General features: G+C 37.5%; 1 protein-coding gene across 1 annotated transcript in view; it reads right to left on the bottom strand.

Annotated features, from left to right (window-relative positions):
• Positions 1–20,730, bottom strand: part of MAPRE2 (microtubule associated protein RP/EB family member 2) — a 94,860-nt gene that overhangs the window by 38,486 nt on the left and 35,644 nt on the right. Inside the window, exons 2-3 of the mRNA XM_003784743.3 lie at positions 3,766–3,911; positions 279–492 (exon numbers count right to left, since the gene is read on the bottom strand). Of these exons, the coding sequence (XP_003784791.1) occupies positions 279–492; positions 3,766–3,911 (360 nt within the window). The remainder of the gene's footprint in view (positions 1–278; positions 493–3,765; positions 3,912–20,730) is intronic.

Below are 20,730 nucleotides of genomic sequence, written 5' to 3' on the forward strand. Positions count from 1 at the left end.
AACCCGCCACCTTAGGTTCACGCGGCTGGCGCCTTAGCCGGTTGAGCTACAGGCGCCAAGCCTACATCTGCTTTTTTAATCATTTAAATCAGGATTGTTAGATTAATGAGCAAATGGATCATAGGACGATTAAATGTGGTTGCACAGAAAACAATAAAAACCATTCAAAGGCATTAAAATACTGACTGCTGGGAAGAATCAACCTCATAGCAAAGCACAGGAGGGTCCAAGCTATCTTCTAAAATGAAAGTGACTTGGTGATTTCATTGCGACAATACCTGCTGTGGGGGAGTTTGCGTGGTGAGACTTTTTTGGCAGGTTGAAGATCTGTTCACCAGGGTCGGGGGGAGGAATTGCATCTTGCCCTTGTCGCGCCTCAACGGGATCATACTCCTTCCCGTCGTAGTTAGCATCATAGAATTTCTTAAACCACTGAATAAAATCCAGGTTGTCTTGGAAACGTCCTTTCACTAGCTTCTCCACTGGAATCACCTGCAATAGAAAATCACTGTGTGACTTAGGAGCCTCAGGTTTGTGTTTGACACAACTGAAGCATTCCCTAAATCTATTTCCTACATGTCTGCAATCATGACCACTGACCTCTCCCCTAGCTGCTTACCCAGCGGTACTCTAGAATATACATTTGTCTTATGAATATAATTTTTCATTATATCAAAGAAGAACTAAATCAAAACATCACTGTTGGTTATCTTGGAATATTTAATACTTCTGAGTAAACCAGACAAAAGGAGGAATACCCCTATAGCTGTCAAGAGGGGCTGGTCTCCTTCACTGTATATTTTTGTCAAATCATCTCCCCACAAAAACAGAGGTCTGGGATGTTGTATTGTTTCAAGATTAATAAACTTTTCTTATTTTTTGGTAACACTTGGCCCAGTTGTGTTGGGATAAACTCTTCTAAAGATTATAGCTACTAGAAAGCACAGAGGAATAAGGTTTAAATAAATGAAAACAGGTACTAATTTAATATTCAGGACAAAATGAGCTTTCCTGGAGCTTATTTGTAATATATAGAGACAAATACGAAAATGACTAACCATGATATAGGGCCCATGAATTCACGGGTTATCCAGAAACACAGCTCTGTGCCAGGGAGGGGAGAGGAAAAGAAATGGAGGCTGACTAAGGGGCTACGGGGAGCTCTGAGGAGGAGGAGACACACAGCAGTCACCCCAACTTCCAAGACAGGAAGCTCAGCCTTTCACAGGGTACGCTCTCCTGCCGCAACCTAAAGAGTCAGGCAATATTCCCTACAGGGGTTTTACAGGAACCTTCGGAATTAGGGCAAGGAAAAAAGGTTTCAACTGCTTCACTTTAACTCAGCGGGCCACTGTTTTTTGAAGGGAGATGGAAAGGAACCTAACCTATCCACAGTATGGCATTACTGGATTCTTACGCTCTATGTCTTTGGGTGGAAACACGGGTTGAATGTGAACTACAAGAGAGTTACAAAGCTAGGGTGTGAGTCTGACTGGTACGTGAGTGCGCAGGCACATGAATCATTAAGCACACGGCTTTGCTGTGGGAACAGAAGCTGCAGAAATCAAACTTCCAGCCAGGCTTTGCCACCTGAGGAGCTGTCTATCACGGGTAGCCTAACATGTGTCAACAGGGCCACTTTGAAAAATGTGGAAAGATCTTACATATCAATGACATCTTGGAAGACAAAAATCAACTGACGCGTATCAGGCCATCCGTTAAATTAAATCATGAGAAATATGTTTTTCCTCACAAATGCTTTTTATGTAGCTAAAATAAAAACTAAGCCAAATACAGAACAAAACAAAGAGAAGCAAACGTCTGGTGGAGACCACATTTTCCACGAAGGCTCTCCTGGTAACAGAGATCTCAGTTGATACTTCTCTGCTCTCGCTCCCCCAGCTCCAGGGAAGTCCGCTAACAAGGAAGACCCTGTAATGTGCGCCCTGCCGTGACTTTTCCCTGTACACTGGATTTACCTTCATGCCTTCAGAGTTTTCACTTTTTGTTTATGTTGATACTGATCATTTGTTAGAATGTGACTTCTTAGTGGCTTCTGAGAACATAGGGCCCTTTAATTAACATACGACTGTATTTTGTCTATTACACATGTGAAAATTTATAAACAGTTCTAGATCAGCGGTCCTCAACCTGTGGGCCGCGACCCCTCTGCAACAATGAAAATACATGGCGGTGTTAGGAAGGTTGAGAACCACTGTTCTAGATGATGATGGTGTATTAGCTGTTAAAAGAGGCATTTTATTTCTGTTGACTTAATTTTGTATTCCCTGTTGAAATGCAAATTTCAGGGGCATAAATTCAAATCTGAGGTGTCAAGCAAAGCTTTGTCCAGAACCTTCCATCACATCATTAGGGTGTGACAGCCATAAATGAGGGTATTGAACACTGTCTCTCAGGACTTCTGATCAGACCGCAGCACGCTAAAGCTGGAGAGGCTAAGAAGGGCCATCTAGGCCTGTCTCTTTCCACGGTGACATTCTGAACTGCTCACCCATTTTGTGTGTGTATACTTCTAGAGAGATATGGAGCCCACCAATCTAAGGCATAGCAACTTACATCAAAAAACCAGGAAAAGGTGTTTTTCTTTTCAATCCAGAAGTATGTATAGAAAAATGAATACCCTCCTATACAGCTCTTGTTTAACCATAGCAAAGGACATACAGTTGAAAGGAATTCAAAGGCTTAAGGTGGTAAAGAGAATGCATGTTTTGAAATAAAAACTCAGAGGAAATAAAAAGCCAAGATTTTCATTAGTATTACTTCGATAATAATGCCTTTATTTTGGAAGATATTAAATGCAACAACTTAAAATACAGGTCACCATATTTTTCTTTCTTTTAACTTCTACCTCTTATAACCCAACATTTTTTTTTATTTCCATAGACTATTACTACTATTTATGCAAAGAAAGGTTTTCCATTTCTCTCCTGCTGGTTTGTCTCTCTTCCCGTATTCAAAATTCATTTCTTTCCAGGCTTATTCATGCTAAGAGACACATCCTAAACAAGGAATACATTCTGCATGTCTAGTGCTATTCAAATACATATTTAACAGAAGTATTTGAATAGCACTAGACATGCAGAAAGAGATTTAGTGGGTTTTAGCAATAGTCTCTTAATGAGGGGAAAAGAACTCCAGGCCTCACTCCATTTGTACACATATCACTCTAGGGCAAAATTATAATAATTCCAAGGAGGAATAAAAGGTAATTCTGGATCGTGAGAATCTGAGCGCATACCCTATGCTGGATATTTTCTCTCAGTTCAACTTTGTCACCATAAGTGAGGAGGCTTTAGTCCCATTTTATGATGGGTAAATCCAGTCTCAAAAAATCTAAATAACTTGCTCAAGTCATGAAGCTATCGTTCCAACCCATGCTGTATCTGCAGAACACGGAATTCTCCAAAGGGGGAGGGAAATACACAAAGAACCACAGTGGCATCTGGTAAACATAAACGTTTCTCATCTGCAATGCTAAAACAGAATAACAACATTTGAACATTTGTGATGCCTGTTAAGAGTTTTTCATCCCATGGCTACAAATTTAGAAAATATCCCGAAACAAAAACCTTGTAGAAATATGGGAAGTCAGGGTTGATGCTTTAAGCTGTGTAGAGAGTCTGTCCTACTACTGAGCTATTACTATGTATTCCATCAGTATATTTCTAGATTTTTGGATTCCTGCACAAAAACAATTTTAAGGAAAGACAACGTATTTTATGGAGGTAAAAGTGAGTCTCCTACCTTATCAACATTCATTCGCTTAAATGATGCTTGCAGAAGTTTAAAGTTGTGAATATACTCATGTTCCAACTTTGCCTGAAATTTTACTTTCTTCAAACTAATGCAGCCTGGAAAGAGCATGTCCATGAACTGGCAATAGGCGGCTCCTGCGAAGAGACAAGAAAAGGCCCGGTGTGAGTTTCACTGGACCCAGATGTGATGGAGGACCGCTAAGCAGGAAGGGGATCACGTGTTCAGCTGCCGTCATCACGCCCATCAGAGCCCTCCTGGCCACGTGTGTCCCTCTCATCACTGCACTTACACCTCCTTGTCTGGACCTCCTGTCCAGAGGGACGGGACTGTGCCTCAACACTGCAGCTCCTGCCAATTCCCCATTCCTAACCACTGTGTACATGTTTTACACTGCCCACACTATAGTATCATCAGGTTCCACGACCAATGAACAGAACCTCATACTATTAACATAATGCCAAGGACACCAGGGTAAGCATAATTTTTAATTTCTGCCAAAGAAAAGGAATATATTGCTTCTTCTGTCTAACGACGACCTGCTTCAAGTCACCAAAACAAATTTAAGGGGAAGAAGCTACCGTGAAATGTTTAGCTCAAAAAATACACATTTGCCCACGCTGTTTGATACTCACCTTGCAAAATCACTAGGATGAAAACTGTACAAATAAGCCATCTAATACACTGAACAATTGCATACCAATTTAATTCTGGGCTAGAGCAACGGAGTTCCCATGAAATACAAAGGCACAGACGCTCTGACACTTAACAGAAATTCAGAGTCATGGTGTTTATGGTGAGAGATGAACATGACAGCAATGTTCAATGAGTCCCCTCACTGAAGTGAGCAGAAGAAAAGGGTTTTTCTTTTTTCATATGAAGAACTCTTAGACTATGACCAGTTCAACAAGAAAATCCTGGCAAGACCATGTTTACTGATTTACATCGTCTTACAGGCTAATGGCACTGAGGAAAAGAAATTCACAGCCAGATGATTCTTTTTCTCCTACAAGAAAGAAAAGCAACTGAGTGGCAACAAAGGGAACAAGTGGCCATTTTTATGGTCTTTCTTTCTCTGCTGTCCCTGGATCTCTTGGTCTGTTCCTGGGATGTGCCAACAATCAAGTCTTTCTGGGAGATGAAAGACTTGACTATCCTTTATCCCTCGATTATCCCTTTATCCTTTACCATCAAGGCTTCTGTGAGAAGTCTGCCTGTGACTCACCCTTAGCTAGGAAGGACTCACTCTGTCTCTTATGTCAAATAGATGCTGAACACCCTTTCCTAAGATAGGAATCCAAAGTAAGAGAGAAGACACCAGGAATCTCAGGGATGCCAGAAGGGGAAATGTTGGGGCAACTCCTATTTTGTAGTTAAGAGCACACAGGGATGCAACGTAGACCATAATAGACATCTCCGGAGTCTCTGCATCGGGCTTCCCCTTAGACACCAATACCCTGAATACCAACTAGAGAGTTCAAGCAGATGGGTTCTCTTAAAAACGAGACAAAATAAAACAAATCAATACAAAAAAAACCATGGGAAGTTAACAGAAACATCATGATGGGGGGGCGTTCTTAGAGTCATCATCTAGTATTTAGTTGTAATTTCAGAGGGGCCACCAGATGAAGCAAGTTCCAACTGCCATGTTACCGTCATTTTTATAAAACACAGGTGGGAATGTCAAGACACAATTGCCTCATTACCTGTTCTTTAAAGTTTTCTTTCACTTTTATAACGTTTACCGTAAAATTTATCTATGGAGACCAAATCAACCAACCAACCATTCACATATCAAATTTAAGGAAAAAAATACAGCTTTAAGAAAAGAAAATCTTCAACATAGGGAGAGAGGGAAAGAAAAATAATCTCTCTAGTGTCATCACCCAGAGATAACCACTGGTAGTATTCTGATATATGCCATTCTAATCCTTTTAGGGGGAACCAGGGGATTTGTATATAAGAATATATATCTACACCTATATATGGTCCTTAAAAGAATATATAAAAAAGTGATCCTACTTTAAAAATATAATTATATCTATTCATATTTCTAAAACATGTTTTTTTAAACATTTACATTAACAGACCATGATTCCCTTTTTGGCTCATTTAATATTCTCTACCAATATTTTTAGTGGCTCTCTGATTTTTAGATCATGGCTATCAACTTTCCCAAATCAAAATTACATAAACATTCATGCATATTTTCATCAAGTACTTTTATGGTCTCAAGTTTTATATGTCAATTCTGAATCCACGTGGAATTTATTCTGATTTATGACATTAAGTATGGTTCTAATTTTAGCCATTCTAATGTTTGTGGAAATCTGTCATTTTTGGTTCCCCAGCAACTGGACACCATGCTGCCTGGGGAGATGCTGCAGACTTCCACCTCCCACCACAGAAGCTAGAGGAGAGAAGGTATCCCTTTCCTGTCTCCCACAAGAGGGATACAGGCCGAGGACTTGGGCTCTGCCCCTGAAGCTTTCCTGAATCTCTGAGTGGAGGGGGTGGATACATAGGGACTATTATCAAGTTTAGTCAATGGCAGTGGTGGGGTCTAGACTTCTGTGCAGACAGCAGATTGTGTCATCATAAGCATCTAATTCCTGGGGCACAAGTCAGGCTGTGTTCCCAGATCTTAGAATCCTTTGATTCTGTCATCTTCTGAGCTTGGCTGTCTATTGCCTCTGAGCTGCCCAATACTTATTTCCTCTGCTTAAGCTCACCAGGATTAATTTCTACCCAAGCTATTCATGGATAAAGCTAGCAAAGTGTGGATCACCACCATTTAACGGATAATGTATTGATTAGAAGAAGTGTCCATATTATATATTACCTTCCTAATACATGTATTTAGGTTACTTTCTACATTTTAAAGTTTTTTTTTTAATATCTCCATGAGAATTCCACACTCTTATTTAAAGTTCTACAATATGTATTACTATCTGTAGAATAATTTTCTTTCTTTTCTTAAAATGTTCCTAAATTTTATTATGCATTTATTTTTATATATTATATAATAGAATCTATCCATTATATTATTGAACTTGTTGTTCATGGCATATGGAAAATTACAGCTTTCAAAATGAGTCACCTATTTATTTTTGTTCTTAATTAACAACATACTAATTGTACATATTTATGGGGTGCAGGGTGGTGTTTTAATAACTATATACATGATATAATGATAAAATCAAAGTATTTAACATATCTGTCACCTCATCACTTATCATTTCTTTGTGGTAAGAACATTCTAAACTCTCTGTCCTCTAGCTAGCCTCTAGCTATTCTGAAACATACACTATCATACCGTTAACCACAGTCACCCTACTATGCAATAGAAGCCTATCTAACTATAACTTTGTACCAGTTGATGACTCTCTCCCCTTTGTGTCCTCCCCCTCCCTGCCTCTGGTAACTGCTACTATACTACTATAAGATCAACTGTTTTAGATGCCACATTTCAGGGAGACCACGTGGTATTTGTATTTCTATGCTAGGCTTATACATGTCCACTAGGTTTATGTATATTGCAGTAAATGATAGGATTTTATTCATTTTTATGGCTGAATAGTAAGTATTCCCCTGTGTATATATACCACCTTTTCTCAGCTCAACTTTTAAGTTTTTGTGGAATTTCTCTATCATTTTCCACAATGGCTGTACTAATTTATTGATACATTGCCACCAACATAAGAGCTCTCCTTTCTCCACATCCATACCAACATTTGCTATTTTTGTCTTTTTGATAACAGTCATTTTAATTGACATCTCATTTGAGTTTTGCTCTGCATTTCCCTGATTAGTGATCTTGAGCATTTTGTCATATTCCTATAGCTATTTGTATGTTTCTTTTGAGAAATGTCTAGCCAAGTCTTTTGGCCATTTTTAAATCAGTTTTTTTTCCCTATTGAGTTATTTGGGTTCTTTCTGAATCTAGATATTAAGGCAGATACACAGTTTGCAAATATTTCCTTCCATGTAGGTTATCTCTTCACTCTGTTGATTGTTTCCTTTGCTGTGAGGAATATTTTTACTTTGATATAACCCTATTTGTCTATTTTTGCTTTTGTTATTTTTGTTTTTGCTTTTGTCTATTTTGCTTTTTGTGCTTATCCAAAAAATCCTTGCCCAGACCAATGTCATGAAGCATTTGTCCTATATTTTCTTCTACTACTTCTATCACTTCAAGTCTGACATTTAAATCTTTAATTCATTTTGAGTTGATTTTTGTATACTGTGAAAGATAGAACTCGAGTTTCATTCGTCTGCATGTGGATATTCAGTTTTCCTAGTATTGCTTATTGAAGACACTATCCTTTCCCCAACGTGTGTTCTTGGTGTTTGTGTTGAAAATCAGTGTGTGAATTTATTTCTGTATTATTCTTTGTTTTATCTCATTCATCTATATATCTCTGGTCACACCAGTACCATGCTGATTAGATTACTACAGCTTTGTAGTATAATTTGAAGTCAGTGTGATACATCCAGCTTCATTCTTTTTCCTCAAAATTTTTTTTGACTATTAGGGTCTTTTGTGGTTCTATACATGTTTAGAGATTGTTTTTTGTATTTCTGTAAAGAATGTCATTGGTATTTTGATAGACATTGCATGGCATCTACAAATCAATTTGGATAGTATAGGTTGAACAGACCTTACCAGAAATGCCTGGGACCAGAAGTATTTCAGATTTTTTCAGATTTTGCAATATTTGCATATACATAATGAGATATCTAGAAGATGAGACTGAAATTTAAATATAAGATTTATTTATGTTTCATATAAACCTCATGCACATAACCTGCAGGTTATTTTATACAACATTTTAAAAAATTTTGTGCATAAACCAAGGTTTTGAATGCATTTTGACTGTGACCTGTCACAGAAGGTCAGGTGTGGAATTTTTTCACTTGTACGATTATGTCAAAGCTACAAAGTTTTGAACTTTAGAGCATTTTGAATTTCAGATTTTTGGATTAGGAATGCTCAATCTACAGGGATATTTTAACAATATTGATTCTTCCAATCTATAAACACAGGATATATTTCCATTTGTGTCCTCTTCAATTCCTTTCACCAATGTTTTGTGGTTTTTATCATAGAGACCTTTCAACTCTTTATTACATTTATTCCTAAGTATCTTTTTTCTTTTTTGTAGTTATTTTAAATGGAATTGCCTCCTGGATTTCTTTTCCAGATAGTTTGCTACTGGCATATAGATATGCTACTGACTTTTTAATGTTGATTTATCCTGCAACGTCACTGAATTTGTTTATTACTTCAGTTTTTTTGTAGTCTTTAGAGTTTGAAAACAGGAACAATTTGATTTCCTCCTTTCCAATTTGAATTCCCTTTATTTCCTTCTCTTGTCTAATTGCTCCAGCTAGAACTTCTAGTGCTGTGTGGAATAGGAATGGTACAAGTAGGCATCCTTGTCTTGTTTCAGATCTTAGAGAAAAAGTTTAAACTTTCCTCCATTCAGTATGATGCTAGTTATGAGTCTGTCACATATGACCTTTGTTGTGTTAAGATACGTTCCTTCTATGCCTAATTCTTGGGAGTTTTATAAAAGGGATATTAAATTTTGTCCAAAGCTTTTTCCTTATCTATTAAAATGATCATATTTTCCCTTGAATCTGTTAATGTGATCTATCACATTTTTTATTCATGTATGTCAAACCATCCTTGCATCACTGGGATGAATCCAATTTAATCATGGTGAATAATCTTCTTAATGTGCTACAGAATTCAGTTTTCTAGTATTTTCTTGAGAACTTCTGCATTTATGTTCATTAGGGAGACTGGCTTATAGTATTCCTTTTTTGCTATGTCCTTGTCTTATTTTGGTATCAGAGTTAATGCTGGCCTTGTTAAATGATTTTGGAGGAATTCCCTCTCCTTCAATTTTTTTTTTAATACTATGAAAAGAACTAGTATTAAATCTTTGGTGAAATTCAGCAATGAAGCCATTAAGTTTTAGGATTTACTTTGATGACAGAATTTTGATTCCTGATTCAATCTTATTTCTTATCACTGGTTTGTCCAGGTTTTCTATTTCTTCATGATTCCATTTTGGTAGGCTGCAAGTGTCTGGGAAGTTACCCATTTCCTCTTAGTTTTGTAATCTGTTGGCATATAGTTAGTCATAATAGTCTCTTATGATTCTTTGTGCTTCCGTGGAATCTGTTGTAACGTCTCACTTTCCATCTCTGGTTTTATTTGAGTCACTTCTCTTTTTTTCTCTTAGTATACCTAAAGATTTGTTGATTTTGTCTTTTGTTTATTCCATCTTTTGTAATTTTTTTTAAGTCTCTGTACTGTTTATTTCTGCTTAATTTATTTTAATTTATCTTATTTCCTTCTACTAATTTTGGGTTTAGTTTCTTCTTGTTCCTTGAGATGCAACATTAGGTTGTTTATCTAAGACCTTCCTACTTTTCCCTCTTAGAGCTGCTTTTGGTGTGTCCTAGTAGGTTTTGGTGTGTTGTGTTTTCATTTTTATTTTTCTCAAGAAATTTTTAAATTTCCTTTTAAATTTCTTCATTGATCCACTGGTCATTCTGGTTACTTAATTTCCAAAGTTCCTTATGTTACTGATTTCTAGTTTTGTTCCATTGTGGTCTGAAAAGATATTTGATACAATTTTAATATTTTAAAGTTTATTCAGACTTGTTTTCTTAATAAGGTTAAGAAGTTTTACAGTGAAGAGGAGGATATAAATGTTTCAATTTCTTAAAAGTATCTACCCCTGTTGATGACTCCCTCATTCTTTAAATTCTAGATTTTCCTCCTTGATCTGACAAAATAGGTGCCACCCCCCCCCCCGGGGAAAACACAGGAATCACTGTCACTGTCCTAGAAGTCTCCTCCTGCCACAAATCAGAATATTCTTCATCAAAAGCTAAACGGATTCTTTTTGGTTGTTATTTTACTCCCCTTATAATAATGTGACCTATTTTGCATGAATCTCACTTTTATCACATTGTATCAAGGTTACCATTATTCACACCATATACTGCCCCTGCTAAGAATATCACGGTATTTTTTTATGAAACTGTTATAAAATCTAAATTCGCTCCCTGGCCTATATTGCCCTGTGACCAGACCTCTGTCCACCTCTCTTTTGCCTAACTTCCTTTAGGAAGCTCCTTTTACATTGGCTCTCTTGTTCCTATGCCAGGTTTGCTCCTGCATTAGGACTGCTATACACAATTTCATCTGGAAACTCATTCTGCGACTTCTCTCTTGCCATTCACATCAAGGCTTAGGTGTCATCTCCTCACAGATGTCCTCTGTTATGCCATCGGAAGTGGCCCTCCAGTCACTCTTCACCACCACAACCTGTTTTATGTCTGGTATTTTGTTAACATATATGTTGATGCTATGGTTTAAATGTCCCCCCCCCCATTCATGTTGAAATTTAATAGCCATTTTGACAGTATTAAGAGGTAGGACCATTAAGAGGTGATTGGGTCAGGAGGGCTCTGCCCTTCATGAATAGATTAAGGCCATTCTTGTGGAATGAGATTCACAGTGAAAGGACAAGTTTGGCCCTTGTTTTCTTGTTTTTACTTGCTTTTCTGTCATAAAATGGCACAGCAATAAGGCATTTGCTACTCCGTTGATCTTGGGCTTCCCAGCTTCTAGAACAATGAGCCAATAAATTTCTGTCCATTATAAGTTACTCAGTCTGAAGTATTCTGTTATGGCAGCACAAAACAGACTAAGATAGTTGATCTGTAGCTTATCGTCCCTTATTGGAAGGCAAATTTCAAAAGCACTTATGTCTTATTTGCCTCGGTCCCCTTGGTATTTATGCATTTACGACAGTATCTCGCATATGTGAGTTTCAGTAAATGCCTGGTTAATGAATGAAGGACTATAGGTGGTAGCAGCTGAATCTCAACAAGGGCTGGAAAGCAATAACATTTTAACGTTACCAAATTCCCAACTGAGAGGCATTACAAGAAGAGTTGCCACAAATTCTTTGAAGAAGTGATGAGGTAAACACTTTAAAAAAAATGCCTAAATAAACCTTGAATCATTCTAAAGACCAAATTTTCAGAAAAGTGAACATAAGCTACAAAAGGCTAAATATGACATCACACAGGTAAAAGGCATCCAAATTGCAGAATGTAGTGTTTACCAAGAATTACAATGGGATATACGCTAAGCCTAGCAGCTCACAGTGCTACTGCAGGTGTGAAGGTCAACAGGATTCTGGAAATGATATGGAAATAAGTAGAAAAAAAGGGAAACTAACTTTGTTTTTTGCAGTATCTGCATCTATAGCCCTAAAAACGGTTTCAGTTGTTGCACATCAAAAATGACATAAGACTGACAAGTTTGGTGACAGGAATAAAAAAATGAACAGTTGGAAGACTGCAGGAAGAAGGCAGAGCTCAAAAATGAACATTCATACACAAAAGATCTGAAGGTATATATGGTTCAAGTCTATGAAATCACAAACAGCATAATAAGACAAATAATCTCATTTTCACGCAGATCCCAGGACTTTAACAGTAGCGTAACATCAGAATAAATGGATATTTTTAAAAGAAATTTTTCAAGTAAATGTTAATATTACTTAATAAATTTATGGAATATATTATAAGAAATGTAAGAAACAAAAACATTCCCATTTATGTAAAATCTATGACAGCTTTCATATGTATTTTTAGCATTCTGAACCCCAGAGTCTCCTGATGAGGTTAGTATTTTTGTTATTATTACCCTATTTTACAGATTTAAGGACAAGGCTGAAAAAGTCATCCAGCTAATAAACAGCAGAGTAGAATTTAAATGTTAATCTGAACTTCGATTAAAAAGATTCTTCTTCTCTATATTGCTTCTAGAAAATTATAAGTGAAAATTGAAAGGTTAAAAGAAAGTTTGGAATTTCTTCCTAGATTATGATTCTGTAAGTGATTACAAGAGAAACTGCAAGAGAACACATAAATCTTCTAGAATGATGTTAGGAGTCTTAGTTATACCTTTCCTATTCATAGTAGAATCCTGAGCTGTATAGGCAAATCATTAATGTACCCCAAAGTTGTGATTTATATTTTAGTATATGTGCTTATTAAGAACGTAATCGTGTATATATGTATATAAAAATAAAATAAGCATCTCATCTCTCTCTATAATCTTATTGCTCTCTCACATATATCTTATTTTCTTCTCTCTTTCTATATATAGATCTCATTGCTGTCAAAAAAACTCTCCCAGCATTTTTCCAGATATGCAACACAATCTGCTGGAAAAACATCAAGCCATATTGGGTTCTGCTCGGCACTGTCACTTGCGCAGCTACTCAAATTGCCCATCTGATTTTCTCACAGGCCAAAACTATTATACGGAGATGCCTCTACCTCTGCGGGATTTAGTTACAACCTTCCACTTTCTATAATCTTACTTGGTATTGCTGAAGAGTTAGAAGAAAAGCAGGATGGCCTTGAGTTGCTGGACACATTTATGCAATCATACATTCCATTACAGGAATCATTACAGGTAAATGATTCGGACAAAAGCTTATTCTCTCAAGGAAACATCAGTGAGAATGGGGAAGGGGGCAGAGAACACAGAGAACCGCAGTGCTGGCCCATGGATCTGAGAATTCACTTCTTGAATGAACTGTAACATGTCATCACACTCTTCGAGGCCAACAGTATTCTTATCTGCTAACTGTCAGGGTTGGATAGTCTAAGCTCTAAAATTAGATGATTTTCTAATTCTCAGGCTGTCACTAACTTCTCTTTTGATACTCAATACTTGGACTCGTTAGGAGACAATGGTGCTGATCCTCATGTGACTAAGACACTTGCCAGCACTCTCTTCCAACCATCACATCTTTTGCCCTAGGTGATATAAGATAAAACCTTAGTCAGTGGCTGCATATGGTAGGATGCCCCCTGGACACACACTGCCTTTCTGCTGACCCGATCTTCCATGTACTTCTTTTATAGGTCTTGATATTTACATACTCAGTAACATAACTGTATTTCCTGTGATCCTCAATAGTTGAAACAGTGAAAAATACCTTTAATATTAGAATTTTGTTTTTACTCAATAATCAGAGAATTGCTCCAGATTGATTTTTGTATTCAGCCTTATTCCTTGAACTGAAGTTTCTGCAGAACTGCAACTGTGACCCACGCCCAAGCCCCACGTGGAAGGAAGCATTCCCCTTTGGGAAGCCAGGGCTTACTTAGGAGGAAAGTGAGGCGGCAAAATATACAGCTGTGTTCTTTCCAACACATTAGCAGAAACCTTTCTACCTACACAAGTATAAGGTTTCAAGAGTTTAAATAGCAATTGTGAAGGGCTTTCAAAGATTAACATTTTAAAGGAATTGAAAAATCCTAAAGTCAAAGTGCATTGCTCTAATCCAGGGGCTCTCAACCTGTGGGTGGCAACCCCTTTGTAACAATGAAAATGCACCCCGGCATTAGGAAGGTTGAGAACCACTGCTCTAATCTGTCAAAGATATGATTAAATTAGTAGCTTTCTGTTGTTTTCACAGGCATCTTTCACGTTCCTGGCACGAGCAGCATCTTGATAACTTTAGCTACTGCGGTATTATTTAACTCTGTTAAAGAGAATTTAGGACACTGTTTACCTGACTCCCGCTCTAAGTTACAGACCTAAAATTGAAAGATCAAGAGTTCAGAAGTCTGGCTTCAACTCAGATTGCTCTTTTGAATTACCAAGGTCTTCAGCTGAGCTTCCTACTTCTTCCCACTGCTTGGCATTGTCAGAAACTTTTATTCTGATTGCAAGTAAGTCTCAAAGGCAAGTAGCTTTCAAACTGATCCCATGTAGAGGAAAGGAGTAATAGCCAGCAGGAAGACTTCAACTCCCGCAGAAAGAGACAGAACGCTTACGTGAATATGGAGAGAGCTGAAAAGCACCCCATCTTTACCCTTCAACACATACACCAAGCTGTCAAAGGACATTCTCATCTCCTTTCTTACATAGAAAAAAAAAATAAGCTAGCAATTATTATTCAAGGAAATGGATTTTTAAGAGTATCAGCAGATAAATTAAAGGCCTTGTCAAACCATGATTTGTCTTTCATATGATAAATGCCCACTTTTTTTTTTTTTAACTAATTCATATGATATAAAGTCTTTTGAAGAATCTTATAAGGCTGCAGGAAATTTCAGTTAAAGGTATCAGCATCCTTTGTTTATAACGTGCCTTCCAAAAGAACCAAGAATACTTTAAAAAAAAGTAACATTACCTTTAAATCAGAATTTTATTAGGAAATCCACAGAACATTAAAAGCTAGAAAAAAATAATCACATGTTAAAATCACTGCACTCAGTTGATTTGAAGATGCTTCTGCATGGAAATATCATGGAAGAATGAAGAATATTTTCTTCTCTCTTAGTAGCCATTGGTTAAGATTTAGATATCAATATTTTTCTTAAAAAGTAAATTTCAGAGAAGTAACTGCAGATTATAACAGAATGAAAACACAAAAGGGACATGATATTTTAATGTGGTGTTTGCAAAATTAACTTTCAGAGACATTAACTATTATAACTCTGCACTGAAAACGAGAACACTACAAAGACGTTTAACTAGACTGCTTAGAGTTGTGTTATTTAACCAAATCATAATTACCCCATAATTCTCAGGGTTTAAACTTCGCAAATGAATGCTTTAAGAAAAAAATACAGAACTTGAAACCTAACGAATGATACAGAAAAAGATTCAGACAATTGAAAAAAAAGTTTTTAAATGGAAAGTAAGGAATTATCTTAGTGATAAAGATTTTTTTTTTTTTTATCAGCTCATCAATGATGCAGTGCCAGGTGCTCAGTCTCATGCCCTGTTTCTCTAAAACCAGTGATTTCTCTCAGGGCAATGTGCTCCTAAATTTCACCACAACAAGCTGTCTAACATCTCCTGCTTTGTACAGTAAGATTCAGCTTCTACACAGGAGTCAAGGATGAAGGAAGTGGGAGAGGCCCTCGGAGCTGGAGCAGACATGGTGTGTGGTACAAAATGTCACTGGCTCCTAGCGAGTCTGATACTGAAGTTGGCAGTGAGATGTCCCACAGGCTGCACTATGAGAATAGAGCTAAAGTTAGAATTTGGCATTCCAGACAGAGGAGGAAAGGAGACATAAAAAACCTTTATTACAAATAAAAAACAAGATACAAAGGTACATATGAAACCCGTTCTGTAAGGGTCAGTTTTCTTATTAGGGTCATGAAAAGAGAAAGCTTCATACAGCCATAGTATCAGCAGTACAGCTTCTCCACATGTGCACTCAGGAATTCTCGTACACTTGTTTATGCTACCTCTCTACTTTAATGGACAGAAGGGTTTAAAAAAAGACTTAAATTAAGACAACCGTGAGTAGCAGGTTAAGAATCTGAAAAGATGAGAGCCTATCTAATTTTTGTGGTTCTAGGTCACCTTTAAAGAAATGCACATCTGTAGGTGACACAGAGAAATGTTACTTTGTTTATTAATCAACACACAAAAAAATCAATAAACCAACAAATACTTATTGATGAATATGATTTTACTCTTAAAGAACCAAGTAACTTAGTCCTGGGACCAGAGAAATATACATGGAAAAAAACAGACAAACAAAACTAGAAGTGCTAAACTACATACATAGATACCTAAATACTAAAGGAGTTAGTTCTTGCCCAATAAAAGTCCAAGAAAGAGTAATCAGTATCATTAAACAGATAAAATCAAGTCCAGCTTACACAATCATTTTCAGTCCTCAAGAAGCTTAACTCCTAATGCTAAAAGCTTAAAACAAATACTCAGTGACCTTGTAAGTTTATTACAAAACTAAGGCTATGTAAAGCTTAGAAAATTGAGGGTAGAGAGAACTCACCTCTTGCTGATCAGGAGGAATGAGGGAATGTGGCATTTGAGATGGCCTTCAAAGGAGGCATTCCAAGCAAAGACAGGGGATCATGGAATATAGTAAAAGTTGTGTTTGGGTAATGGGCAAAGGTAGGTTATGGGTAGGGGAGCTGTGTGAGTAAATGCTGGGAGGTGTGTTGCAGCCAGATTGTTCAAGGCTTTAAATGCTGGGGGGATGGGGGTGGGGGGTGGAGAAAGGAGCTTAATTTAATTTGGTAAACAGCTCAATGCTGATTTCCAGGCACAAGTGTCTTTAGAGAAGAGTGCCTACACTATGTCATTCATTATTAAGTTCTAATTTTCAGAACATGTCTACTGTTAAGGGAAATTAAATTAAGAGGAAGAAAACGAAAACTGATCACTTTTCCCATCTTCTCAGGGAATTCCTACAGAATCACAGCTGATCACTGAAGTGCTGATTGACCAGTTCCAATTTAGTACCGAGTACATGCGGTGTTTGTTTTCCTTCTTCTGAGACTTCCCTTAGAAGAATGGTCTCCAGCTCCATCCAGGTTGTTACAAAACATACTAGATCACCATGTTCTTTACGAATCTGTTCATGTATTGATGGACACTTGGGTTTTGTCCACATCTTTGCAATTGTGATTTGTGCTGCTATAGACATTCAAGTATTGTTTTATTAACTTTTTTCCTTTGGGTAAATACTAAGGTAATACACCATTCTATCAACAGTTATATATGCCAGGCTGCTACATTAACTCCAGATACCAAGTTCACACAGATTGTAACTCCAGTAGCCGATAGAGAGGCTTTTAGTATATAATGTGAAATACAGTGGTATGAATGGACCAGCACGAGACTACAGTCTGTTGACACAATGCACCCTTTTCTCAGGTTGCTCTTTTTGTAGGTGAGGTCACAATCCCTGGACTAGTAACTGGGTGTTCCAGGGTTCTTCTCTAGATCGAAGCCATTTCACCCTCTGCCCAGGACTTGCAGGTGAGGGCTTCATACTCATAAACTTCCTTTGAATCCAGTCTACCAGCTCTTACCCACCTCAATAATATTCCTTACTGCCACTCTCCAGAGGAGGGCGCTCCTCCCCATGCAGCTCCCTAAAAAGAGGTCTTGTGGCTGGAGACAGCCTGGAGAGCAGGCATGGCACCAAAGGAAGCCCCCCAGCCCTTAAAGAGGAACTCACAAGTAGCTACCATCTAACATTCACACAGATTGTAATATATAAAAGAATATTATTCTATAGTTAGTTGCTTTCTTTGTATCTCCTAGGTTAACGCAGAATATCCTGTTTTCTAAGCACAATATAGCATTAGAAGAAACCCAAATTAGTATGAGAAATATACAGTACTTACTTGAGGGATTCAATCACAGGACCACAGTAGAAATAAAAGAATGGTATAATAAAAATTAAAAAAAGAATAAGAAACAGAAAAGGAGTTCTGTAGATTTTTTCAATAGGGGATTTGAACACGATAATGTATAGTGTTAAGGCTGATGTACATGTTTTCATTAAAGTTTGGCTGCTTCTACAGTTTCCTACAGTTCTTCCCGGAGCTGTCCTACAAATGTAACGTGGGAGAATCAAAAGTGGAGGACGATCTTCCAAAGGGAGACTGCTAAGGGAATGGTAAGGGAATGGTAAGGGAATGGTAAGGGAAATTGCAGGGAACGGCGCTGGCATTAGTTTCACATGCATAAGCTTCTTACTATCAAATAATCATAAAAAGCTTATGAGGGTTAAAACTTGGGTAAGAACACACCCCGGAAGGCAAGGGACAAAGAAAAGAGAGGTAACTTGCTATCTGTTGCAATTACATCATGGTTTCAGGATGGGGGAAAAACCCCAATCTGAAAAGGGATGGTGACTTTAAGACTTGCTAAGCAATCCTATTATTCTGTTTCCAGGTATGCAATTTCAACTTAACCAAACATGTGACAGTTATTTCTCACACTCTTTTTAATAGTCTACATGTCTAATGCACTATAATTTTACAAAACACAATTCAGAAAAAAAAATTGGTTACAAATGATTTCTTTTAGAGAGTACCAGACTCAAAAAGAACTAAAAGTAGACCTACCATTTGATCTAACACTCCCACTACTTGGTATTTACCCAAAGGAAAAAAAGATATAAAAAATACACTTGCACTTGAATGTACAGCAGCACAAATCATAATTGCAAAGATGTGGACATCACCCAGTGACCATCAGTACACGAGTGGATTCACAAACTGTGGGATATGTATACCATGGAGCACTACTATGTCATAAAACAGTGGTGATCTAGTATCTTTTATAACAACCTGGATGGAGCTGGAGACCATTCTTCTAAGTCAGCATTTCTCAACCTGTGGGTGCGACCCCTCTGTAACAATGAAAATACATCGCAGCATTAGGAAGGTTGATAACCACTGTTCTAAATGAAGTTTCATAGGAATGGAAAAACAAATACCACATGTACTTTAGCACTAAACTGGAAACTAGTTCATCGATGCGTAAATGCACATACAGAAGAAATGCCCCCCAAATACAAATCTACAGAGACAGAAAGTAGATTAGTGGTTGCTCAGGGCTGGAGGTTTGGGGGAAGTGATGAGTGAATGCTAATGGGTATGGAGTTTCTTTTTAGGGCAGTGAAAATGTTCTAAAATTAACTATGGTGATGGTTGCACAATTCAATAAATGTGCTAAACATCATTGAATTGTATACTTTCAATGGGTGAATTGTATGGCATACAAATTATATTACGATATCTTCAATACACTGAAATATAATTTGTTGTTGTAAAAAAAGACTAGCACAATCTGGAGATGTTTGGCTTGATGATCTTAATTGTGTAGGAACAGGATGGGCTGCTAATACTTCAGAGGGCGTCATGCACACACTGCCTGTGAGGGTTCTACACTGCCTGCTGGTAAGACAGGCTGCCTGTCTACTTCTGTCCAGGGACCGTGTTCTACCTTTGCTTTATACTCAGGAAAGCTGAGAAAAAGGAGCTTGGATGCTTGGATTAGAAATATGTCAGAAAGAACGTGGGTCATAAAAGAACAGGTTCTAACTGGGTATGATCTGTGCTTTTGTTGTATGTATCCTTAGATCCTAACTTACCATCTGACACATCATAGGTACTCAATCTGCTGATTTCAGGAGTAAAGCAATGTACAGAACATCAAGATGATCTAAATGGTATCTCTAATCAAACTCACTATCTTCCTCTTCACCGCCTGAATCCTAGCCATATTAAAAATCTAGCTTGAATGGCATTTCAATTCAATTCAACTTCATAAATATTTATTGAACATCCACAAAATTTGCATGGTTGCTTGGCCAGAGACCCGAAACAAGGGTAAGACAAAAAGCTTTTCTAGATGGAAATAATCTTTCCTTTCTTTGAATACAGCACTTATTACGTGAAGCATTACTGTCTTCTTTCACTACTTTGAATACTAATAATGTACAGAAGTCTTACACATGTACATGCATGAAACACGCACCTTCTCTCTGCCCTGATCAAATCTCTTCTGCTTAAAATGTCCCTTTGTCATCTTTTACACATAAATTGAAGCTTCAAAAGCTCAGTCCAAACATCATCTCCTTTATGAAACTTTGCTGTTCTCAACACAGAAGTAGAAGGGAAGCCCACAGCAGTTTGACTTGCATTTTAATTAGCTCTCTTTCCTGGTTGATTGGCAAGTAGCTGTTTAAGATTGGGGGTGGTGTCCAATTCAGCTTTCTACTGTGCTAGCACAGTGTCTGCTACCATAATCACCAGTCGAGCTACAATTTCTATCCAGAAAAGGTTAGGAACTGGACTCTGGGTGGAGCTGGGAAACAGACATGGGAACAAGGGGACAGAACTGAACAGGAAATGGTGACTACTCTTAAATGTTGTATCATCACGTCCCTTTCTATAAGACTCAGAAAATATCAACTTCTCATAGAAGGGGTTGAAGAAATATTAATGGAGCCTCTTAGTAAGCCTACTGCAATACAGGTTTCCTGAACAGAATATATGGAAAACAGTGATACTCTGATGAATAAGCCCTTGGGGGGACCAAGCTTGTAACTAACT

This window comes from Otolemur garnettii, unplaced genomic scaffold, assembly GCF_000181295.1.
Source record: "Otolemur garnettii isolate 467f Iridium unplaced genomic scaffold, OtoGar3 scaffold00012, whole genome shotgun sequence".
NCBI classification, from domain to species: domain Eukaryota; kingdom Metazoa; phylum Chordata; class Mammalia; order Primates; family Galagidae; genus Otolemur; species Otolemur garnettii.